This window comes from Alligator mississippiensis, chromosome 2, assembly GCF_030867095.1.
Source record: "Alligator mississippiensis isolate rAllMis1 chromosome 2, rAllMis1, whole genome shotgun sequence".
NCBI classification, from domain to species: domain Eukaryota; kingdom Metazoa; phylum Chordata; order Crocodylia; family Alligatoridae; genus Alligator; species Alligator mississippiensis.
Genome location: NC_081825.1, coordinates 163,414,100 through 163,439,301, shown reverse-complemented (window position 1 = coordinate 163,439,301; position 25,202 = coordinate 163,414,100). Strand labels below are relative to the sequence as shown.

Below are 25,202 nucleotides of genomic sequence, written 5' to 3'. Positions count from 1 at the left end.
TTCCAGCCATATGACTTTTTAGTGAAAAGATTTTAAGTGAACTTCTCTCTCTACAGGCACCAGCCCCTTATCTTTTTAAGATTAGTCTGGTATCCACACTGTCAGTCTGCTTTTGGCTACAGTGATGGTAGCCTGGAGTGCGTACACACGTACTAAGTCAACTTAAAGCAGACTTAGTTAAGTTTGCTAAGTTAGGTCACATTGGAATGTATGTGCATACAGTTCCTTGACATGGTGGCAGCCACCTTGTGAGCTAAGTCAACTTAACTAATGCAACTCATGATAATACACCTTGGAATTGTATTATCATCTTGTGCTGTATTTGTCAACTCTGCTTCACGTACCCATGTACTCTTAAAGTTGAGTCGACTCTAACTGTCAGAAAGTTAATGTGTATGTACGCACTCCAGGATAGTATCTATACAGGCTCTTTCTCACTTCCACCTCAACCCACTGCTGAATTTCAGGTTCCAGCCTATATGCCAAGATCAGAGTTGGGCTTTGCCAAAGCTAGAATTTAGAGGTTATGACCAGTCATGCTGTCAAAATCAGTCACTTTGCCTTCTAAACCTCTAGTTGGGGGACAGCAATTGTTCTTTATGGGTCTGTTAAACTGGGTAAATTTAAGTTTAACTTACTGTAATTATTTTTTTCTTTTTCCTTTTGTATAGATGCACGACCTGGAGGAATAGAGCCTACAGAGGAACAATATAAGCACTGGTTAGGAGTTTCAGAAAAGGATGAAGCACCTGACTGTACAACCCAATAAAGCTCTGTTCCTTGTTCTTGCCAGTGAATAAAGCCAGACACTGCATATGTAGAATATACTTGCTGCAGAATTAGCAACTGGATTTTAACCTCAAACTGTGGGAACAGTCTTCTGACATTATTATCTCACTTCTTAGGGGTAACTTTGCTGTCACTTCTTTTGTATTTGGGATTTAACAATTCTTAAGAGCTGGTGTTGCCTACTTCCAGCTAATGCTGTCTCTTCAGCTGTTCTTCATTACTTACCTTGTGATGGCAAAGATAAAGTCTGCAAGCTAAAGAGGAATATAGAATGGATCGCAAACCAAACTGCATTTTCACTGTGAAACTTATCAGTCTTGGAGACTAATGCTGCCACTCCTACAACAACCGTCCCAACATAAACCAGTCTTTCTCAGTCTGTTATAATAGAAAGAGCTCTACTTTTCTGCTTCTTTTTTCTACCTTTGTGGAAGACGTTTTTCTGGTTTTTATATCACTTTGTAAGACTGGGGAATTGTATTCTCAACTTCTTTTAACCACTGTCTGGAAAAAATAACAAATAAACTGCTAGCATTTCATTTACAGGAGCATGCAATCTAAGTGCAGATATGAGATTTTTTTTTTTTTTAAATGAAGAGTAGAGGCTACTGTGGTTCCAAAAATAATTTTGTGAACTTTTTTTTCCCCCCTGAACATAGCTATAGTGAGTACAGAGTGGGGGAAAACTGGCTGCTTTAATGCTAATCATCAGTTTCTAACTGCTTCCATCTACTACAGATAGAAATAGGAAGTGGAATGCTTATGCTGCTTGTTTACAGATCTAAACTGCAAGACTGACCTATATCTCACCATTGTGATTATCTGTGGGGGTCTGTCTCTTTGTATCTCAGGTATTTAAGAATGTTCTTGATTTAATAAAGTATTAAATGTTTAAACGATTTTATTTGTCAGGCAATAATTTTATGTAATCTTAGTGAGGTGGAGATGGTACAGAGGGTAGGTCTCAGTGGTAATGGTTGCTTAGTTGATCTTGTGGGGAAAAAATCCACAATAATATTCCCATTATTTATAAAGTAATCATATAGGCTGTTCTGTTACCATTTAGAAAAGTTGATTCTGTGCATGAATCAAGACCAACAAAATTGCATACAGCTCTTATTTAAAAAAAAGGTGGGGGGGAAAGAATATGCAAAGTTTTATTTTGCCAATTTTAGTACAGCCTTACATGTCCAACAACTGATGCTTTAGCACTGGAGCTTTGATTAACATAAACCCCGTGTACTGTGTAGCCTTGCTGATAGTAGTCAAGATGCTTGTCAGCTTTATAGCCATGTCATTAAATATAAAACTTCTCAGCCTGCCCCCAACTATGCAATGGGCTGCAGTACCCGTTTTCTCAAATGTTCTCTATAATCTAAACTTTCATGGGGGAGGCAGAGAAAATTCTACTTATGATTGCAAGAGAACCATTAAAATTATGTCCACAGTTTTAACGCTATCTTTTGAACCACTAGACAATCTGGAACATATATGTGAGATCTGAACCAAACCTTCATAAGATCTTGCTTTTTTTATCAAAGGATAATAATTTAAATTAAGACACTTTTACTGCTGATCACTTAACAGAAACTGCTTAATTTTGTTTTTCTTACCAACCTAAAGTGCCTGCAATCACATCACTTCCAAAACTAACCTTCCCCTTCTGCCAAAAGGAGTCCAATTGAAGTTTTTATAGTATCCCTTTTCTCTGCAGAGGAATCCACTGTTTGGAAGGTGCTATTGGGTTGATTCCCACAATACCTTGAATTAGAAAGCTTTGTTTTTTGTTGGTAGAGTTTCTGTTGCTTTTTGTCCCGTTATACTGTTTAGTAATTACTACAATTCTGCTTGTTCTTCTGCCTTCACTTCACTTTGATTCACTCTTTGCTGATTCTTGGTGACTGTATGAGAGAAGCTGTGCAGCATAATGAGAAACCTATTTTGATTTGTCTTTTTACAAAAAGTTTTTGCTTCTCTCCAACCCATGGTCTGATTTTAATGAATACCAAAATTCATACTAGAATTTTTTTTTCCCCCAAGGGAGACCAAAACATAATAGCTTTTAATGCTGGTCAGTGTCACTTCAAAATGTTGCCTTGGGCTAAGTACAGACATCTGGGGGGAGGTTAAGTCGGATTAAAAATGGCCGCCCAGTTTAAACTTGGCTTGTCCTGATGCTGACCTTACACTGACAACTTGGTCTCGGTGACCAGCAATCGGTGTAAACTTGTAACTGTGCAGAAGTTCCACATGCAAACTGGTCTAAAAATTGCAGAACCCAGTTTAAGATAAACCTGGATCTATGTAGTATCAAATGTATTCCATTTTTAGGTCAAACTGGTGCTTTCCCTGCGCAGCCTTGGGGCTAGGAAAACCCAACCACTAGTCCCAGCCCAGGGCTGTTCTTTTCACCCCCCTCCTCCACCACAATAGGCTTCTTTTTTTTTTTTTTTTCTTCCCTTGCTCCCCCCTCTCTCCCCTTGACCAGCCAAGCCTCTCACCCTGATCCCACAAGCTGCTCCAGGTGCAGCCACTTCTATCAGCATTTGCTGCTGCCAGAGCTGAGCAAGTAAGTCCCTGGTGTGGGGAGGGATGGGGGTGTAGGTTCATTGTGGGGAGGGGACCACATCCCATCTGTGGGTTGCACCTGCCCACCCCACCCCCCCATCTCTCATGGGTCACCTTTTTCCATGTGCCACCCCCCTCCAGCCTATTGGACCCTCCCTCCCCCCAACCTGCTTGCTAGCCCCCCATCCTGGCTTACCTGCAGCCATTTTGAACCAATTTAACTTCTCCGTAATGCCCCCAGATGTCTGTACTTTAGCCTTGACGATTGTTTGCTGAAAGCTGCTACAGCTTTACAAGAATTCTTCTTGTGGCACGAGCTGAAAAATATTCTTAAACCTTGAAGTCTTCAGCAGTAACCATGGCGCTGCCTCCAAATTCCATAAACAGCAAGTGTTACCTATTTGTGGTGGATGGAGGAAAAAGTGCTGATAGGAAGACATTAGAAGAATGAGTTCTTGGCTAGAAAGCTAATCTGCAAGAACCAGAAAACTGGTCACTACTCAGCAGAAAAGCAACAGTACTAATTCAAATAGCTAAAGAGTGTTTGAACAAACTTTCCAAGAAAACGCATACATTTGTGACTGGGAATATGCTTACTTGCTAATTTTTTCCCAAGAGTGCTGTCTGGATATTAAACAATCTGGTGGAGCATTTTTAGATGTAAGATCATGATGAGATCAAATAATCTTGTCCTGAAAGTGTTCGAAACTTGATGATGCTATAATTTTTTTCACGTCAGAGTTGTAAATCTGTGGACTTAACTGTACATATAAGAATAGAGATAGACAAACAAGTAAAAACAGTTGATCAGGGGGAAAAAAAAGTTGACTCCATGTTAGCTTTATTATGTATGTGGATGTATACAATTTCATTCACCACTGGGTTTTGCTGATTTTCTATATGCATAACTGCCAGTTAATGTTGACTTTTTTCTTCTCCTCGAGAGGGGGGGGAAAAAATGCATAACTTTTTATATATCCCAAGCCACACTAGATGGCAGCATCTCCATGTTTCAACAGGGACTGGGATGGTTTTTAAGTTCAGCTGAACTACAAATCCCAGCAAACACTGAAATGCATGCAACTTCCTCAAGTACAGAGGCCTAACAAACCTGAAGAGCTGCCTCCATATATTTTGAGGTGGGTAGCTGTTCTTTTCTGTTTCGTCCTATTAGTTGTGCACAGAGATACTAATGGAAAAGTTATGGTTAAGTTCTAGAGCAATTCCTTTATGGTACGTTTTTTGGTTTCCCAAAGGCTGGGTCTTAAGATGAGTGGGATAGTCTCTTACCAGACTTGCCTATTTTAGTAATGAAGGTGTGGTGTAAAGTACAGCCTAAGTTGAAAGCTTAAGTGTTTGGTAGTATCAGTTAATCACTACTAAACATGAGCTATAAAAACTATCATATAATTAGAGACCTATATGTCTTGTGGCTCATAACAGTTTTCTGGAATGTATTCACGCAAAAGTAGTGTTGGTGAGATTACAGCAGCATGGGCCTGGTTGGAAGGTTGGGGAGCAAAATGAGAGCCCAGACAAGCAAATAACTCAGCCAACATGAGCAAGCGTGTCTAATCGTTTTGTAAGCAGCTGCTTGTGATGCATGCAAGCTGCAACAGAGGGCAACAGTCCCATGGACCTGATTTTAGTGGAAATTGCACCTTTCTAACTGCAGTGCACCTAGGTAAAAGCTGTGCTGAGAAGCAGGTAACTTGCTTGTGCCAGCCGAACCAGGGGAGCAGTTTTGACTATTCAGCTCGTCTATCTGTTCTTGGAGACTTTGGCCTCTTTAAACCTTAGGCTACAAACCAGACTGATTTTTTTTTTTTTTTTTTTTCATGTTCAATGTAGCAGAGTATCCATAATAGAGCCAATCAGGGCCTTTTCTATTAAATGTTTTTGTTGAAACTGAAACTTGTCATGGAAATGTACCAGTTTGGATGAAGTTTTGCTGTCAGAAGTTTCTCTGAGCCAGTATGGGACCTCTATCTGAAACCACAGAAACCACATCCAGAATAGAGAATATTCTGGAGTTTGGCCCCCTTGTCTTGGATGTGGGAGATACAAGCTTAACGTCCATGATTTGACTCAGATGGAACAGGCCCTTGAGCACGAGTCTCCTGCATATCTCACAAAAGCTCTAACTAACCTGAGCCTTGTGGATACCCTGGTCAGTCTCCCTGTTTTTTTTCATAAAAACTAAATGCGTTTTAGTTTTCTGAACGTGAAGTAGAGTGGTAACGTTATTTTTAATCTCAAAGTTCTGTGAGATGTGAAAACTATTTCCTTCGCACCCACCTACTCTGCATATATTTGCTGTTTACTGCTAAATCTCATATCTCATAAAGTGATAATCCACTATGTACTTTGCTAGGTATGTTTTGTTCTGTTCTTGAGATTTATCTGCCTATAACAGTAGTCACCAACCAGTAGATCACGATCAACTGGTCAATTTTGTGGAGCCTCTGACAGTCTATCTCAAGCTCAGTCACACACACAGGTGGAGGGAGAGAGAATTATTTGGTGGGGACTAATCACGTGCATGCATTCCACCCCCCTCCACCTGGCAGGTCAGTCTGTGGGGGAGAGGAAGGGAGGGGGGTGCAGATCAAGATACCCACGGTGAGGAAAGAAGTGGGGCAGGGGCTGGAGTAGTGGAGCCCTGGCTGGTGGCACAATCGGAGCCCAGGTGGCTTGTGCAGGAGGACTTATGCCGCTGCATCCACCCCAGTGGAGGTCTGGGGGGCATCTGCCCCCCTGATACGTGCGCGGAGTGGAGGCTGCCACTGTGCGCTGGTCTCTGAGCCCCAAGCCCCGCTGCAGCTACCCCAGGAGCGGTGCAACACCAAGTGTGTCCTGCTGCCGGGTGTGTGGTTCAGGCAGATCCTGGGTTTCACTTTAATTCAAGAAGTGATCTTGTGCTTAAAAAGTTGGAGACTACTGGCATATAGGGATAAGCCTGGCCTTCATTGTTTCAGCTTTTTATTTCAGAACTGTACCATTTCAGTACAGGTTTCCCTCGCTTGATGCTGTACATGCGTTCCTGGAAAAAGGTGCATAACTCGAATTGACATAAAGGGAACCCGCTTTACAATGTAAAAAATAGGGATACGTTCCCAGACCTCAACTGTACTGACCCCCCTGACCCATTTCTACCACTTACAAGACAATTTTGGTACTCGGCAACACCAGACAGTACACACAGGTACAGGGCACTATCATAATGGGGATGGCAACTACAGATACATGTCACAGACGAGTGAGGAGCACAGATCCACACGAGATGATATTTTGGTGTGTATCGTTCCCACAATAAACTGCACAAAGCAACTGACTCTGGGCTTCCACCACACCAATTGCGTAAGAGTGAATTTACCTCGCGTATAACGAATTTTTGGTATAAAAAGGGTCATTGCATAAAAGCAAATTCACACGTACAGGTTTCCCTCATTTTATGCAGGTTCTGTATCTCCTACCCAGGAATAGGGCATTCTCCAGCACTTGTTAAAGGAAGATGCTCAGTTATCTGTTCAGCTACAGAATGTATTTGATGGTTATTCATTACAGCTGATCATAACTTGCCTTCCTGTTTGGAAGGGCAATATCTGTTTAAGTATCTTCAGAATCCAGAATGGGCCGGCTTGATGGGAAGGTCATACTGGTGTCTGCAGCAGCACAAGGGATTGGTCAAGCCACTGCTATTGTAAGTCTGTAAAGATTTGTTCTTTTTTCCACTGTATGTTCCTTACTAGCTTTGCTGTGATGACTTCTCTGTTGCCCTCTATACTGAACAGCCTTTATTAATCATGAATAAATTCCAAACGAGAAAGAAGCCAAAAATACCCAACTTTCCATGGAAAGCACGTGAAGTATGACTGCTACACCATAAGAACTTAATTTCCATTATGGAAAATTCATTCAAGATTGCACACTCAAAATTCCCTGTTATACCACTATTAGTACTGCCCTGAAGGACCTTCACAAGTCACCTGACTGGGTATAGTATCACTGACATTGGACTATGAGTTGACATTCACTTAGCAGACAGCTGCAGGTCTTCCATCTTTGAATGGTGGCTAGGCCATAATTGGCTTTCAAAGATTTCTGTTCCTTTGTTTTCGAGAAGAGGAAAATAGGAGACGATCTAAGCAACTTCCTCCTTTCCAATCCCAAGATTCCCTCTTGGAGGTCAGATAAGTTGTTAATACTGCTAAAAATCAATGCAGGAACAGAGTGAAATGGAATTTTGACCCTTATGTACTGTGATACTTTTGGTGGCAGTGGTGGGGCTCCACGTGGTGGGGTAGCTCATAAAATACCACAGTTACAACATCCAGAGTAAGGCAAGTATAGGGTGCCTCAAAATCCTAGCCCCCACTACCTTCTGGATATTCCTTGGTTGGAGAAAGTCAGGGTGATGTCCCTTAGCCAGAAACACACCCTCACTGAGGTGTTAGGCAGTTTGTCTGTTGTTCTCTGGCAAAAGCTACAACCATCAAGGCACTGAACATCTGGCCTCTCAGTCTCAATGGTCTAAAAGGTGGGTGGTAGGTGTAGGGCAGCCTCCACACCACTCCTCCATACTCTTGCCTAGGCATACACATCAAAGGTCTTGGTGTGATGGTTGCAGGACTGTTCAAGTAGATTTATCAGGCACCTGACTAGACTTCTTAGACCTTTAAAGGATCTGTGGTTGCCTACTACTGTGGAACTGTGTAACGAAATGCAAGTCCGTTACAGATATCCTGTATTGAACCATCGCTTAAAAACAACTTTCATAAGGAAGACCTAACTTACAAAATGGGTCTCTTTCTTAAAGAGTTTGCTTTTGTAAAATTGCAACAAGTTCCAGATGAGAGTGGTATGTCTGAGCCTTCTAAAGACAACCCTCAACAATAGCTGAAATTGCATTATAGGCATTTTTGTGGTATGGGGTCCTTGAGAAATTCTTGCTTCTGTCTGATGCTTCAAGGCACCTTTTGACAATAGATTACTCTGGCAAAAAGTAGCTATGTAGCTAAGGCATAAAGTAAGCTCTCTCCCAATGGATTTTAGTACCTTTTTTAGGGGTAGTGCTCAGGATCAAGTACCTGGCTCCGTTGTGTGCAGTAAATAGTGGGAAGAAAAGTTATTAGATAATGCCGCCTTTAGTGTTTTGAATAATGTACTAGAATTTAGCTTATGCAGAGCTGTCACTTTCCATAAATAGTAGAGCCAGGTTCTACATCTTGGTTATATTTAGCTAACAGTGGGTGCCTCTACACATGAAGTTAATGTGACACAATAAACTCTGAGCAGTTCACACCAGAGTTAAAGCCTCCTGGGCACAGTGTCTACACATACACACAGGACAGCAGTGCTTTGAGCTGGGGAAGAGCAGGCCCAGGTTGGCAGCAAGTGGGGGAGGGTGCCAGCCTCAGGCTCCAGGTGGTGGCGTTGGGCAATGGAAGGGCTGGCTGGGGCCTGAGTGCCAAATGTTCAGAGCTGTGTGGCTAGGCAGCAGGTAGGTATCTGACCCTATGCTGCCTGGGTGCAATTTATTCCTGGGTCAGCATTTCCACATGTTTCACCACTGTTAGTACCATCTTTTGGTGGAGTTATTGTCCCAGACTATACTATCTAACAGCTGAATTAATTTACTGTACCCTAGTACCGGTTTGTGTGTAGACAGTGTCACTTGAGTGTGGAGCTAAGTCAGCTCTGCAGTAAAGTACACATGTAGATGTACCCACTATCTTATAACCTGGTCCTACTAATCTGTAAGACATTGGCTAGTGTACATGCTGCCCTTATCAGATGTTATATATTATATGTCGGGCAGTGAGACCTGCTGAGAAAATTATGGACTCTGGTTTGGAGAGAGGGATCATCAGCTCTGTAGTCATATCACATGTGTAACTGTCTAATACCAGAGTGTTTGGAAATGTAGCCTTTTATTGATATTTACCCAGAAAGAAATGCAACCTTTGCTCTCTTGAGTTAGTCAGCCTTTATTGAAACTTCAAATAGCCAAACATTAATTGTGTACTTTTTTACTTATGAATTTAAGGCTTTTGCAAAAGAAGGAGCCAAGGTCATTGCTACAGACATCAACGAGTCAAAGCTGCGGGACCTAGAGAAGTATTCTGGTAAATGGTTTACAGCAATCATTGATCCAAGTCTTCAGTAGTTCTTAAGCTGCTTATCAAAATCTCATTTAAGGGTAGCCCAGAATTCTAAAGGTGGCAGAATGATTTAATAACAGCCCCTAAGTGCTGATAGCCACTTTTTTGCTGTAGCACAGAAGGTATGGGGGCTTTGTCCAAGTGCTAGTATTCCACTGAAACAGCATTTCAGAATGGAGGTTGCAGGTTAATGGATTAACCCCAGCTATCTGACCTCTTTAGCACTCCTGAAGACGTTAATTGCTGCTCTGCCTTACACTACCATTCATTTTACCTATGTAACTTTGCCTAGGTCAGTGGGCTAGCTGTCAAGTGGTGTTTGTTATCAGTAGGAATTGTTCTGTTTGAACTTTGGGGTCACTAGTGCTAAAAGCAAGACATTCTACAATGTTAACTGAAGGCCTAGCTCAGGGGTGGGCAATTATTTGGGCAGGAGGGCCACTTAAGGAGTTTTGGTGAGCTGTTGAGGGGGGTGGGGGCAGGCAGGCTCAATTGATGCTATCCAGCCTCAGGCCATCCACCCCTCACCCACTGCCATGGGCACTGGATGGAGAGGATATGGTCTTCATGGAGACCAGCCTGAGACCCCCGTGGGCAGGGCATGCTTGGCTAGGTAGATGGGATGAGGGCTGGGGCAGGGCCAGAGTTGTGATTACAGTGACAGTGTAGGGACAGGGCCTAAGGCAGAGCCATGATCCACTCCCCACAAGTACTTGTGATAGGTGCCATTTTTGCAGGTAGAGATGTGCAGGGAACAGATTGCATCTCTGACCTTAGTCCCTGTTGCCACCACCCATCCCGCTCCCCAGACGCCACTCCCTATCTGCCCAGCCAAACACACTGCCCACAGGGATCCTGGGCCAGTCTCCATGGAAACCCAACCCATCTGGTGCCCCCAGCAGTAGATGCAGGGCAGATGGGCCCAGGGCCAGATGGGATCAATGAAGCATATGGGCCGGGTCCAGTGGTGGCATTGAGGCAGCAAAAAGGAGCCACCACTGCAGGGGCTACCAGGAAGCTGAGTCCGTCTGCTGCGCTACTCCCACCTTGTTGCACACCCTGGAGGCAGCAGGACTAGCCACATGCTCCATGGCCCAGGTGGCCCCTTGCTCCTTGGCCAGGTGAGGCCAAGGGACCTGCCATGGGCTGGGTAGCATCCCTTGGTGGGCCAGATTTGGCCTGTAGGCTGTATTTTGCCCACCCCTGGCCTAGCTTAATTAGTTGTTAAATAAAAATAGTGTTCTGTTTCAGTGAATGTAATTAATACATTTAGAGCCATGTAATATGGTAACTAGTAAGAATTGGTGTACTGTTAGAAAATAATTCTACTGTCATCAAATCAGTCCCTATTTTGTTTGTATAAGTTCTGAATTCTGAAGGCTAAGACCAGTATCAGGAGGTAAAGTCAAACTATCATGCACTCCTATCCTCAAAAAAGGAGTTTCAACCCCATGATCTGTTAAATCTTTACTTTTTGAAATACTAGCAATATGGGATGGAAATGAGCTGGAGCAGACACTCCACTGTTCAAGTTAGTTGCCTGCCTGGAAAGAATTAGCTTCCTTGCTGGCAAATCTCCCAGAAGTACTTGATGCCACACAGATGTCACCCTGGCTCACAAGGTACAGGTGTATTTCAGTTAATACTGATTTAGCAACTAATTCTCCTATCAGCATTAGTCACTCAACCAGGTTAGTTTCACAGCTTTCATTAAATTGTATGCATCTGGGTGTGGATGATTAACATCACAAAGTGATTACATTCTCAGCACAGGAAACGAATCATGATAACTTAATGAATTATACATGTGAGGCTCTGGAATGCTGCATGGCCTATGGCGTGTTTTATTCTAGGGGTTATTTCATTTGTTAAATTCTCTGCATTTCAGCCAGTGGATGGCATACCTGTGGCTTGTATATTGAAGTAACTGTGGCCCCTGGCAGACATTGTTACACTTAAGGTGTGATTAACTAGTCAATCCTATTTTAAGTAGTAACCCAGCCCCACTTTCATGCAATTAATGGCATGATAAAATAGAATAAGCCACAAAACTATCACACAAAACATGTACTAACTTTGTGGCTGGTTCCTGTCATGCCTTGAACTGAATGTGTGGCCAGCACCAATCAGCTGATCACAGGCACACATTGGAGCCTTTTGCTTCCTTGTGCTTCCATGGCATATAGTAAATAGCATAACTCTTGCATGGTAGGCTTGGAATTTCATGGAATTTTTTCATTTTATGGTTGCATTCAGAAAGGACTGGCCCTGGTGAGCATTCATTGACTTTAATGGCAGCTGCAAAATTAACCAGGTTTTCTCAAATCAGACAACTGGTCTTTAACTAAAAAAAAAAAAAAGTGAACTAAAATCCTTTTCTCTTTTATTTTTTTTTTTCTTAGGCATCCAAATATGGGTGCTAGATGTCACTAAGAAGGAGCAAATAGAAAATCTGGCCAAGGAGATTGAGAGAATTGATGTTCTTTGTAATATTGCAGGGTAACTAAATCCTATTTAAAATTCCTTCTTCCACTGACTTTTTAGTGTAGCTGGTCTATTTAATGACTGTTCTTTTGGGTCTGCCTCACAGAATCCTTCATCGCAATTGTCGGTTTTGTGGATAGTCTCAATAGAAAGCAATGAGGGGGACAGGCGGTAGAAGAGAGCTGGAAGATGGGTAGTGGAGGGGGGGTTTGTGGGGGGTGTGGATAGAAATCAAGCAGCTTGACCCCTGCCCCTTGCCTCCCCCCCTCAACATATTTTGCCTCCTGTAGCCTCTGTCTCCCCCTGAGTTTTTGGTCCCTCTGCCCCCTGGCTGCCTCTTCCTGTCCCACCCCAACCCATGCTGCTGCTAACATTTGCTCTAGCAGGGTGTAGCATGTTTGTGTTCTGGCCCCAACCTGGCCCAGCAACAGTCGCAGCTCTGGCTGGGCCCTAGAGCGAAGTTTCAAGCTGCCACACCCCCACCACCACTGCTACCAGGCCAGGTAGGGGTTCAGAGCAGAAACATGTTCCATGCCCCAGACTGAAGCAGAGCCCAGAGCAAAGGTAAGCAGCTGGGGGCGTAGGTGGGGGATCTGAGCTGTGGGGGGCAGAGGCCATATTGCAGCAGCTGCAGCTTGGATCAAAATCACAACAGTACCTGCCCCTCTGCTGCCTGGTACTCGATTCCAAGATAAGGGGCTTTTTCCCTATGTTATGTTGGGGGGGAACTTTGTCTTGGAATCAGGTAAATAAGGTATTACTGATGAAGATGAGGGGAAAAATGCATGCAGATCACAGATATGTAATGGAGGAAGTAATCCATTGTTCTTTGTGTGGTTAATCCAGCTTTGTTCATCATGGAACCATTCTGGAGTGCGAAGAGAGTGACTGGGACTTCACAATGAGCCTCAATGTTCACAGCATGTATCTAATGATCAAAACATTCCTTCCTAAGGTAAGGCTCTGTCTACCAAGATCCCTATATCTGGCAGACATTATACTGTATTTAGAGTAGGATAGGAGTAGATTATGTTAAGATCCTGGAGGTAGGAGTGAAAATGCTGGGATGTGGCTATCGGGCTCTTAGGGCTGCGTTAGTAGATTTCTTATTTAGACTTAGATTTCAGTTGTGAACAGTATGTAGAAGTACATGTGGGGAGAGTTTTTTTAGGCTTGTACCTAAATCAACTGTTCAAACATGGAACAGAGACGTCATGCCAATGCAGTACCACACAACATGCATGTAGGCAAAATTATTCAAGGTAACTAGCTTCCTGCTGAGGATATTCTTATGAAGCTATTTAGTATCACTGGTGACAGTATGCTACTTATGGGAACAATGATCCCATTAAGTAAACAGAGAGAATTTTCGTATCTGATTATATAATAGCAAAGGATACTTTCTGAAAGATACTTCACAGACAATAACCATCCAGGAAGTATTTACCAGAAACAGTTGTGACACTCTAAGTAACCTAAGTTGTCACCATGTGAACAAGATGGTATTTCAGTATGATACTAGACCCTGCTCTTCTCAAACCCTTGGTACCAGCTGGCCTACACTTCCAGAAGTGGTTATATTGAATTTAGCTGCCTCAGTTCTCAGGTTGTCATGTCTAAAAGAGACATGACTGTCAGAGGTGAATTCCTAGCACTTTCTGAAATTCGCATCTCTTTAAAGCAGGGGTGCTTACACCCCAGTCCATAGACCAGATCTGACCTACAGAGCTCCCCTTGGGTCTGAAAACTTTATGGGAGGGGACCAATGGCAGTGTTTAATTGCCACTTCTCTGCTCCCAAATTTACAGACCTATGAGAAGACCCATGAGCTAGATAGCATGGCCCTGCCAAGGCTGCATGGAGCCCAATCTTTGCTTTTGGGTCCCAATCAGGTTTGCAGATTGGCTCCATGCCACTTATCAGGCCCACAGACAAAAGACTGTTTTAAAGAATACCTGAAACTGGCCATCCTTTTTTTTAAACAATTGTTACATAGCAGCTAGCTGTGCCTTTAACTTGCAGTGGCAACTTGGGTCATCTGCTCTGAAGCAGCACTGAAGAGAGGACTCTAACTAAGCTCCCCACACTCTGGTTGCACTTTCCTGATTTCAGGGGGGTGGGGTCTAAATCTTGTCCCAGAATAAGAAGGGCTTGAATGAAGGAAAAGGAGTGGGTTGAGTAGTGGTGATAACCACATTGGCGTTGGGTACCTGGCTGGGGAATCAGTAAGGCAGTGGTGATTTAGGGGGTAGTGACTAGAAAACTAAGATTTACATAAATGACAGCTCACACGTTCATCAAATCCACTCAGCCCTTGACTCTATGGAGCCACAGGCTGTAGATGAACGCTTGCATACATTCAAGGGGTGTGTGTTATAGCTGAGGAGCACATGCTCTGCTGTGTGGCATGTGTGTGTGCGCTCATACATGTGTATTAATACAACACCTCACTAAGTCAACAAGATACCACAAATGTAAGCAGTTATTAAATATACCCAGCATTGTCCTAAGACTAAAATAGCCAACCTGGGACTATGCAGAGGAAGCAGAAATCCTACTGCTTAGTAGGAAAGCATTTTATTTATTTTTTAAATCAGATATAAAACTTATTGCTGATACCAGTGATTTTATAACTTACTAGTATGCAGTAGCCCTTAGGACAGTGTTTCCTAGACTGTGAGGTGCATCCCCCTGGTTGGAGGCATGTGTGAATCGCTACAGTAATTGGCAGTGCCCTGCTGCTGCTACTCCCACTGCCAGTTGCTGCTGGCAAAGGCAATTGGCAGTGAGGGAAGCAGTGGTGGCAAGTGAAGTAGGGGAGCATGAAAGTGCCCAGCTTTGCTATGGTGCAGTGTTTTGCAAATCTTGTAGGTTTACACAAGCCCTAAAGGGATCTAAGCAAGATCAGGACCCTATTTTTCTAGACACTGAATATGTGTGTATAAAGAGACAATCCCTTCCTTAAAGAGAATGCAAACTAAATTGCTAAAACAGACAAAGGGAGGGAGAGAGGAATTGTCTTCATTTTATAAATGGGAAGTAGATAGATGAAGAGACCAAAAGACTAGCCAAAGGCTTCACAAATAGATTATGGCACAGTTAAAAGTTGAACCATGTTCTCCCAAGTTGCAGTTCAGTACTTTAACTATGGGCACAAATAGAAGTGATATTTTTGAGCGGTCTGGGCCCTGAAAGCTGTCTACAGCTGTCATAAAAAGCGTGCATGAATAACTTATCACATGAAAAAATAACCCTAGTTAACTTGGGTATTAAATTAAGGTGCTCAAAAGCAGAGTTCCTTGGGGAACTTGTGTTCCCTCCAGGGTTAATTTTTCATGGAATCAGGCAGCAGGGTTGGGTTGTCCCCCTGGGTTGTCAGGGGAAAGGAGGGGGAGCTGCCAGCTGTTGAATGGCCAGAGCTAAGGGGGAGTGGAGGGAGGGGGAAACGGAACCCCCTGGATTTTTGTCCCCCCCCAAATCTACCCTGACTGCAGTATTAGAGGGAGCCAGGTCAGGTGTGTGAAATAAGAGGGCTCCATTTCCCTCCTCCCCACCTCTGCTCTGGCCATTCAGCATCCAGGAGCAACCAGCACATAGCTCCTGTCTGGCTTGAATGGCCGGAGCTGATGGAGAGGGGGCAAAGTACAGAGCCCCCTCACCTGCAGCCTCCCCACAACTACCCCCAATACCCCAGTCAAGGTAGCTGGGAGGGGCCCACAAGGTATGGGGGCTCTGTTCCCCCTGCCATTCCCCCTCAGCTCTGGCTATTCAGCAGCTGGCAGCTCTGCTGAATGGCCAGAGCTGGGGGGAATGGGGAAAGGGGCAGTTTGGCAGCCTCCTTAGAGGCTGCTGGAATAACCCCATCTGCTGGCCAGGGCCATTGCAGGCAGGCAGATATCTGTTGCTTTGGAGAGGTGACTCTAACTTATGGCACTTCACATAAAGAGCCATGAGTTGGACCAGGGCCTTAACATCTATCTGTGCTTAAGGCCATTCTTCCTCTGATTTTAAAACACAGCAATAAGTGTACTTAAATGTACTTAAATATTAGACACTAATTCATTTTACATGCCAGGGAGGGTAATAAATAGAGGATAGATCACTCTAGATATATCAGATTCAATGCTTTCTCAACTACTGGGATGAATAAACTATTGGTCTGACCCAAGTTTTAATGGACTCTAGCATGATAACTCTTGCTCTTAAATAGTTTCATAGTTGGTAGGGTTGGAAGGGACCTGAGCAGATCATCTAGTCTGACTCCCTGCCATGGGCAGGGAAGGATGCTGGAGTCAAATCACCCCAGCTAGGTGGGTGTCTAGCCTCCTTTTGAAGACCCCCAGGGTAGGGGCAAGCACCACTTCCCTTGGAAGTTGGTTCCAGCTCCTAGCCGCTCTGACAGTGAAGTAGTGCCTCCTGATATCTAGCCTGAATCTACTCTCAGTCAACTTATGGCCGTTGTTTCTTGTTACCCCCGGTAGTGCTCAGGGGAACAGGGACTCTCCCATTGCCTGCTGGTCTCCCTTGGCAAGTTTATACGTGGCCACCAGATCCCCTCTCAGCCTTCTCTTGTGGAGGCTGAACAGGTTCAGGTCCTGTAGCCTCTCCTAGTAGGGCCTGCTCTGCTTCCCCCTAATCATGCAAGTGGCCCTCCTCTGGACCCTCTCGATGCTGTCCACATCCCTCCTGAAGTGCGGCACCCAGAACTGGACACAGTACTCCAACTGCAGCCTGACCTAATGTTGCATAGAGGGGGAGGATCACCTCATTGGAATTGCTCATGATGCATCTATGGATGCACGACAAGGTGCGATTGGCCTTCCTGACTGCGTCCCCACATTGGCAACCCATGTTCATCTTGGAATCAATAGTGATTCCAAGATCCTTCTCTGCCTCTGTGCTGATGAGAATGGAGTTCCCTAGCCTGTCAGTATGCTGCTGGTTCTTCCTCCCCAGGTGCAACGCCTTGCACTTGTCCATATTGAAACCCATCCTTTTCTCATCTGCCCACCTCTGTAACCTGTTGATCTAGTTGTAGCCTGTCCCTCTCTTCTAGCATGCTCACTTCTCCCCGCATCTTAGTGTCATCTGCGAACTTGAACAAGGTGCTTTTCACCCCCTCGTCCAAATCGCCGATGAAGATACTGAACAGTGTGGGCCCAAAGACCGAGCCCTAGGGAACCCCACTGCCCACATCTCTCCAGGTCAAAAATGATCCATCCACCACCACTCTGGGTACAGCCCTCCAGTCAATTTGCAACCCATCTGACTGTGTAGGCGTCAACACCACAGATGCCTAATTTAATGAGGATGAGGTGAGAGACAGTGTCGAAGGCCTTCCTAAAGTCCAGGAAGACTATGTCCACCACGACACCTGCATCCAAGGCTTTTGTGACCTGGTCATAGAAGGCCACCAGGTTGGTCTGACAGGACCTGCCTCTAATGAACCCATGTTGGTTGACCCTAAGCATAAACTCCACTGCTGGCCCCTTGCAGATGTGCTCCTGGATAATTTTCTCAAAGAGCTTCCCCAGGACCGAGGTATGACTAACTGGCCTATAGTTTCCTGGGTCCTCTTTCCTCCCTTTTTTGAAAATGGGGACCACATTGGCCCTTTTCCAGTCATCAGGCACCTCACCAGAGCACCATGAGTGTTCGTAAAGCTGTGCCAGGGGTCCTGCAATGACTTCTGCCAGTTCCCTAAGCACTCTGGGGTGGAGATCATCAGGACCTGCTGCTTTGAACACATCTAGTCCTTCCAGAAGTTCCCTGACTAGGTCCTTACTGACCCTGGGCCTGGCTGACCTCCCCTGGGTCCATCCGTAATCCCAGTGGGGGGGGATGTCCCTGTCCCTGGTCATATCATCTGAATGCATAATGTTGGGTAGGAGGTATTTTCTTTTTCATCCAGTTAGATCACAGCTTTTAGTCAATGATGTTCAGTATGAGAAACAGCCGTTCACCAGGCAAACCCTTACATTAAGGCTACTAGTGCCTTCAGCCCTTTTAGCTGTGAAGAAGGTAAAATTGAATTGGTAACTACAGGGTTTCTCCACTTTAACTGAAGCATTGCAGTGTAATAACCAATAATTCTTTAGATAGAAGCATAAGAGAAGAAGGATGTTGTAGTGGTTAAAAAGATGACTAGGGCTAGATATTAGAACAATTGGGTTAAACTCTTGGTCCTGCCACAGATTTGCCATGTGACCATGAGCAAGTCACTTTACCTGTTTCTTAGCTGTAAAGTCTTTACCTAGATCAAAAGTGTAAATTATTGTTTGTAAGTCACTTTAAGATAATCTTCTGGACGTACTTATCTAGCACCTCCAGTTAGAAGAGAGTTATCACTGATGAAGAGAATAAGACCTTTCTCATAGTTACAGTATATTTGAACTAGAAATTCAGTTATATCTATATAAAAGTTCTGCTCTTTGTATAGGGTTTTTGATCCACAAGTAGTCCCACTGATGTAGCTTGGACAATAACTTGCAAACTAAGCTAGTGTTTAATGTGAGTATGGGTACAGAACTGGTCCTTGGTCCTTTGGACTTTAGCTTTCTTTTGAATGACAGCATATGTATTTTTTTTTACAGATGCTTGCCCAGAAATCTGGAAACATTATCAATATGTCTTCTGTGGCATCCAGCATTAAAGGTCAATAACTCCTTAGCTTTGACATGTACATACTCGTGATAGCCCTATTGGCACTCTGGCTCTGTAGAATAATGATTACCAAGTCTCTTGTTTTGAAAACGCCTACTTGAGAAAATTCAAGAATGATACAAAATATAGATTTGGCCCCTTGTGCATATACATTTCAATGTAGTCTTTAATGATATCAGCATATGCAGGGGTTTCTTGTTTTTCCAGGAAACCCTACATTAGTGAACAGGAGATTTTACTCAGAAATTAATTGGGGCTTTAAAATGAAATTAAGTGATCAGCCAGACCCCTGCTTCATTTGTGGAAGTAGTTAGAAAGTGTAGTAAATAAGTCAATGACCTGGAAGAACCAAAAGGAGGGACTTGTGACTATGGAAGTTGAATGCCACTCTGGAAGTTGAATTTTACTCCCAGAGGCATGGCAGAGCAGCCTTGTGTCCAGGGCAGCTGTGATGTACATGGCAACACAAGTGAAGTAATGCCCGTAGCAGTAGTACAGTCACCTGCTCCAGCAGCTGGGGCTATTTTTGCATTCCCCATGCCTCTGACAAAGGTGGTACCTTGTTTACCCTGTCTCTGCCACAGTTTTATGTTGAATCTTGACAAGTCCCTTTTAAATGCGAATTTCATAAATGTTTACCATGTGTTCCTCAATTTCTGGTTACCCAACTTGGTATCAAAGATCTGATTTGCAGAGAACTGAAATAGATGGAGCTGTGCTCCAGATATATGAATTTGCTATAAAGGATGGCACTCTAGTCATGCAAGTTCTTTTGTTTGGTAATTAGCCTTGTGGGAGCCAACCTTTTTGGCAGGTATGCCACAAATTAACCTTGCATCCTCCCCAAATGTCACTCCAATCCCATTCCCTTGCGCAATCTGCTTCTCTGCTTTCTACTCTCTGCCCAAGGTGTAGCTCTGCTTTGTTTCCTGCCTAATCTGCCACTCTTCCCTGCTCCCTCCCAGATCTGCCATTTGTAGAACATGTGCTGCAGGTTGACCATCCCTGCTCTAGCCAACCAGTCATGGTCCCTTCAGGGAGGTTCCCTGTGCTACTGGAAACAGGAGAGCCCAAGAACAGCTCCATATGCAACAAACGTGACTATTTTTTTTTTTTTTTGTTTTTCTTTCCATGCTAACCTGACATTACATTTGTCAGGAGTTGTAAACAGATTTGTCTATAGTACTTCAAAGGCCGCAGTTATTGGTCTAACAAAGTCTATAGCTGCTGACTTCATTGAACATGGCATCAGGTGCAACTGCATATGTCCTGGTAAGTATTTTTACAATACTATGTGAACTTGTAACAGAAGTTGAATAACATGGTTCCAAATTTAGTTTGAGGCTAATAGGAAATAAAACCTGAAAACAACCCACTAAAAGGTTGCTGAAGGTATCGGCAGGCAGGGACAAAACCAGTCTTTCTTCTAGCATTTCCTGAATACATTGCTGTCTTATCATTTAGCACCTGTCCTGTATATTAATAACCTAGAAGTCAAGGCCTTTATTCAGTAAAAATACACATGCACATCATAAGTACACAGGTAGCACTTGTTTGGTGTGTTATTCCAGGTATAAGCAAATGAACATGCAAATCAGAAACTGGAGAAGGAAAGACTACTTACCCCTTAGAGTTTAAATGCCTGTATGCCAAACTCTATGGAGTATGTTCACCTTTAAGGCCTATAGCCAGTAAAGTAAAGCAAAACAAAACAAAAATTCATGTGTCACTTGAATAGCATAGCAAAATGAATTAAATGACTAATGCCAAGAAATAAAGGTGGTCTCATTGCTGTAAAAGATGTAAACAGGAAGTCTTGTACTCTGGAAGAATTAAACTGTCTGTGAAACCTCTTGCAAGCTAAATATTACTCCTCACTCTCTATCCATAGTAGTAGGATAGTTTATCACTTGGTAGTATCCTGAGCTGTGAATGTGTTGGAGCTGGGATCTTCCCCTTGCTTTTATCAACTGCAGGTAGAAGTTTCAAAAGCACCCAAGTGACTTAGGCACTTACACTATATTTGTCAAAACTGACTTGGGTACTGAGGAGTTTCAAAGTATGGGAATACTGCAGCAGAATGTAGAAACAGTTGAGTTAGCTTAGGGGCTGGTCACAGTCTAGCCAGAGCAGCATGCAGATCCATGAGGGTTAACTGATTCTGCTTCTTGGCAAGCTAAGTAAGCACATGCTGAGCTCTGCATGGTAGAGGTTAGACTGCTTAGCTCACTTAAAGCTAACTTGGATACCTCTGCATCACACTGGTGACCCCAATATAGGCATAGCCACAGTCTCAACAAAGGTCAGTTGAACTAGTTGTCCAGACACCTTTTTAATCTATCTTATTGTGAATCCTGTACAACCATGGCACTGTAAGTAATAGACTTAATGTTGAGGAGTTCTCCCTTGTGGCTTTTGAGTCCTGGTCAGTCCACTTCAGTAGTGGTACTGAATTCTGAATATTGCCTTAGGAACTGTTGACACTCCATCTCTACGAGAGAGAATTTGTGCTAGACCTAACCCAGATCAGGTAAGCAAACTCTAATTTATATTGAGTGGATACATGTGCATACAAACTGTTTGGGGCGGGGTGGGACTAAACAGCACTTCTGCCTACCTTTCTGCATTCCAGAGAAGCAATGGTAGTGATGTCACCTTCTCTCCTTTGTCTGCTTAATCAGATGGTGTTTGGTGGAATTTTGAACAGGGGGTTGGACTAGATGACCTCCTGAGGTCCTCCCCCCCACTTTCTAGGATTCTATGAAAATTGGTCAAGGTTATGAGCGTATTGCCAACATAGCAAATGTAGAACAGAATAATCATGTTTATATACTTGATCTTGTGATGTTGATACTCTGACTATCTTGTGTCCATAGGCGCTGAAAGACTTTCTGGATAGACAGAAGACTGGTAGGATGGCTACTGCTGAAGAAGTGGCCCACCTCTTTGTGTATCTGGCCTCCGAGGAAGTAAGTAGTAGATAGCAAAAACAGTGCATCACAGTAGCCCAGGCTATTTTTCTGCCTCTCAGTGGAGAGACTTTGCTGGTGGTAGAGGGGATGGGGATGGTCTAGTGTAGTCTTTAAGCCAAACTATTGCAACAGTATAAAGCTGACATTTTTACTGAGTCCAGTCCAAGATGCAAAAAGTGAGTTATTGCCTGGCACTGTTAATGAAGGTTAAGTTGTCATTTGCTAAGGACCATGTCATGGATGGTACATACAGGCGAGTCTACTGGCCTTGCAGAGACAGTTCTGTGGGAGCTGCTACTAATAAACTTCCATGACAAATAGCCCTACCTTCAGTTGGGGGACCAAGGGGAAGGCATTAGTGAATCTATGATCTAAATGTTATGCAAGAGCAAAGGTTTATCTTGGTCACAGAAAAATGCTGAATGCTATCAGACTGGCATTCCTGGGTTTCCAGTTTATCTGTACAAGCTTTGGCCAGACAAGGTCAATATATTAATTAATAAATCTGAACTGAGTATGGCTTAGTGCTGACCCTGAAGGTAGAGTACCACAAACACAACTTCCTGAGCCATCTGGGTTTTTCTTGTGGGTCTCTCAATACAGTAGCAGTAGCTGACCAGGCCAGATCCCTCTAAACCTCTGAGGCTAATCATGCTGCAGTGTATGGTGATATGCTTACAGGCCAGATTCTTTTGAGCATTAGCTTGGCTCACTGTCATTTATGCCAGCTGGCCTGAAGGCAAGAGCTAATGCGTTTGCCCAACTACAGTAGTAGCTGAAAGGAGTTTAATTTTTCAGACTGTTTAACAGTTTTAAGAACCACCATTGTACTTGTAAAACTGCTGTTTGCTGTGAGAGTAACTGGTTTTGTTAAATGAATTTTAGTAATAAGTATTTTCCACTGCTTAATAGTCATAAATGATTACTAACAGTTACTGTGCCTTTTCATATATTTTTAGTCTGCTTACATGACTGGCAATGAACTTATCATCGATGGAGGCTGGAGCTTGTGACTTATGAATATTCCTGCAGACAAGTATTTGCAAATGGAAATTCTTGCCAGAAAAAAAAAACAAATGAAGAAATTATCACAGTGTATTAATATTTTTTGCACCATTTTAATGACTAAAATGACTGACTTTCAAATCCTAGCCAGTGCATGTGCACAGTGATGCTACCTTTTTCTAAATTACTTTTTCTGATTTTTCTTTTGTATGCTTTACTTAGTAATTGACTGTTAGAAATAAAATGCATTTCATTCAACTTTGTATGAAAGCTCAAATTCATGAAAGAATAGCAACCTTAAGGTGTCATTGTGCCAAATGTGTTATTTATAGGACAGTACTTAGACTCCACATTTTAAGCCAGGCTAAAAGGAATTTAAATGCCACATTTGTTCTCAACATCGGCCATGTTTGGAGGTTTAAATATCCCTGCTTGGATTTCCTAGCAAATTTGGGGGGACTTGATTGGGAGAAATCAAAAAAGCTATGTTTGAGCCTGCTGAACTGAACTGTCCAGTTGGATACAACAGGAACAAGTGGTACTTTTAGTTTCAATTGCAGCAAAAAAGCAAATGGGGAATATGAAGACTTGTAAGTCTAAACTAATGGAAGTATTGATCAGATTTCTTTCGGGTGGTGGGCATTTTGATATCTTGTTATAGCACATTAGTTTTTTCAGATTTAAATACTAGTCACCTCCTCCCATTTTCCAAAGACTTAAATATGCCTTTTTTGCAGCTGCTAGAAAGCAGTCTGTAGTTCTTGCAGCACTGGAGAGGAAAAGAAAACCTCCAATCAGTCAAAATGCTATGTAACTAACACTCCCTTGTAGCAGGAATGATGGCAATGTGCCTGCTTCAGACTATTAATAGACTAGGATCTTGTAGTGTTCTAGTGTACAGAGTCTTGATAAACTTTGTACGCAGTAACATTTTTTTCACTTTAATTACTCCAAATATATATACAAGTTGCAGGTACCAAAATGAAGCAGACACTGCTAGAGGCCAAAAACAGAACTCTTTCATTTCTGATATGGACCAATGCCCCCAAAACTGGTTTCAGTACTCCTCATGCCAAATTCTCAGTTTTCTGAGTATTCCATAGATAACATTGCATGCTGCCTTTGTATAATAATTTACGTTTGAGTAGTGAAATTTAAATGGTGCATCTAGTTATTGTACAAGAAAAGAAAGTTGATTGGTTCCACCACTGATGATGGAGGTAACATGCTAGTCCTAAGGAACAGATGTGTTAATAATGAGATAGTCATGTTAAATAGATGAATGTTAGCATTAGGTTTTCTATTGTTAGCTTCTCAAAGTCCTATACAACACATCACAAAGCTCTACCAAACATTGTTAGTTCAGTTTCCTCCCCAAAAAACTAATTCTGCAATAGCTGGGGAGAAGGAGGAGTTGTTGATGATGCTGCCAGCCTCCTGAGCTGTGGGGCTTGCAGCTATGGCAGCATTCCCCTATGTTGCCCCTGCTGCGAGCCCCACAGCCCACATTGCTGTGGGGCTCACAGCAGGGGCAGCAGGAAGACTGCTGCCCCTGCTGTAAACCTCCTGAGGTGTGGGTTCGCAGCAGGAGCAGCATGGGGAAAACACTGCCATTGCTGCGAGCCCCACACCTCAAGACACTAGGAGCAGGGGCAGCATTCTCCCTGCTGCAAGCGCTGAAGTGGGCAACGCTTGTAGCAGGGGCACCATTCCCAGTGCTGCCCCCACTGGGAGCCCTGCAGCCCACATTGGCTGTGGGGCTCACAGCAGGAGCAGTTCAAGGAATTCTACACCCAATGCATTGCAAACCCCTCCAAGCCCAATCAACTGTGGGACTCAACTGCAGGAGCCAGTCAAGGAGGAGCCCAAGATTGTGATCCCAGGTTCTCCCTGCAGCAGAGATCGCACATGAGATCCCATTACGTCCTATCTCATAATCATGCCTCCTGTCACAGACGTGACATGGCAAGAGGCATGATTATGTGATCACGCATTAGATCCCATAGCATCTTTACCTCCACCTATAGAGGAGCCCTAAGCAATCTAAGTTCCAACAAAACCAGCCATGCCAGCATGCTGATAGCCATGAATGCTGGTGCTTGTCTGTTTGCAAATATGGCTACGTAAGAAACATGCTTGAGCACCTTCTGTAAACAGGTAGGTTTTAAATATACACAGCCAAAGCAATTTTTCCTTTTTATTTCTTGAAAGCCCAGACAAGTTAAGATCAATGTCTATAAATATATGGGGCACACTGGCCAAGATTTTTTAAATAATTGCCTTTGTCTCATAATGCTCCTTTTAATCTTTATTTATATGCCAAGATAAGTGACTTTGGAAAAGCAAAAGGTATGGAACAGCTAGTGGGTCCAATTAAAGTCAGAGAAATCAAATACTAAGGGTCTTATTTGCAAGCCCTGAATTGGGGAAATGTAGAGGTTCGATTCCTCAAAGTCACTAAGGTTTGGATAGTTCCACTGCACGTTGATGATTGGCAGTATACATGGGTGTATGCAGATGACAGTGGCATCTAGAGGAGGGGGTAAAGTGGAAAAAA

General features: G+C 43.4%; 2 protein-coding genes across 5 annotated transcripts in view; both read left to right on the top strand.

The window, feature by feature from the left end:
- CENPE (centromere protein E) overlaps nucleotides 1-1,688 on the top strand; it is a 73,343-nt gene extending 71,655 nt beyond the window's left edge. For all 3 annotated transcript variants that reach the window (XM_059722350.1, XM_059722351.1, XM_059722349.1), the window contains one exon: nucleotides 672-1,688. In XM_059722350.1, the coding sequence (XP_059578333.1) occupies nucleotides 672-769 (98 nt within the window). In that variant the 3' untranslated portion in view covers nucleotides 770-1,688. The remainder of the gene's footprint in view (nucleotides 1-671) is intronic.
- A 2,703-nt stretch (nucleotides 1,689-4,391) lies between these two features.
- BDH2 (3-hydroxybutyrate dehydrogenase 2) lies at nucleotides 4,392-22,903 on the top strand. 2 transcript variants are annotated; one of them, XM_014600030.3, is made up of 10 exons: nucleotides 4,392-4,496; nucleotides 6,955-7,060; nucleotides 9,407-9,485; nucleotides 11,924-12,020; nucleotides 12,852-12,960; nucleotides 18,599-18,659; nucleotides 19,827-19,940; nucleotides 21,140-21,198; nucleotides 21,545-21,637; nucleotides 22,600-22,903. In XM_014600030.3, the coding sequence occupies exons 2-10, from the start codon at nucleotides 6,989-6,991 to the stop codon at nucleotides 22,651-22,653; spliced, it is 738 nt and encodes a 245-aa protein (XP_014455516.1). In that variant the 5' UTR covers nucleotides 4,392-4,496; nucleotides 6,955-6,988; the 3' UTR covers nucleotides 22,654-22,903. The 2 variants fall into 2 exon arrangements, with proteins under 2 accessions (XP_014455516.1, XP_006272788.1); XM_006272726.4 differs by having other exon boundaries at nucleotides 4,436-4,496; nucleotides 6,925-7,060.
- Nucleotides 22,904-25,202: the final 2,299 nt, after the last annotated feature.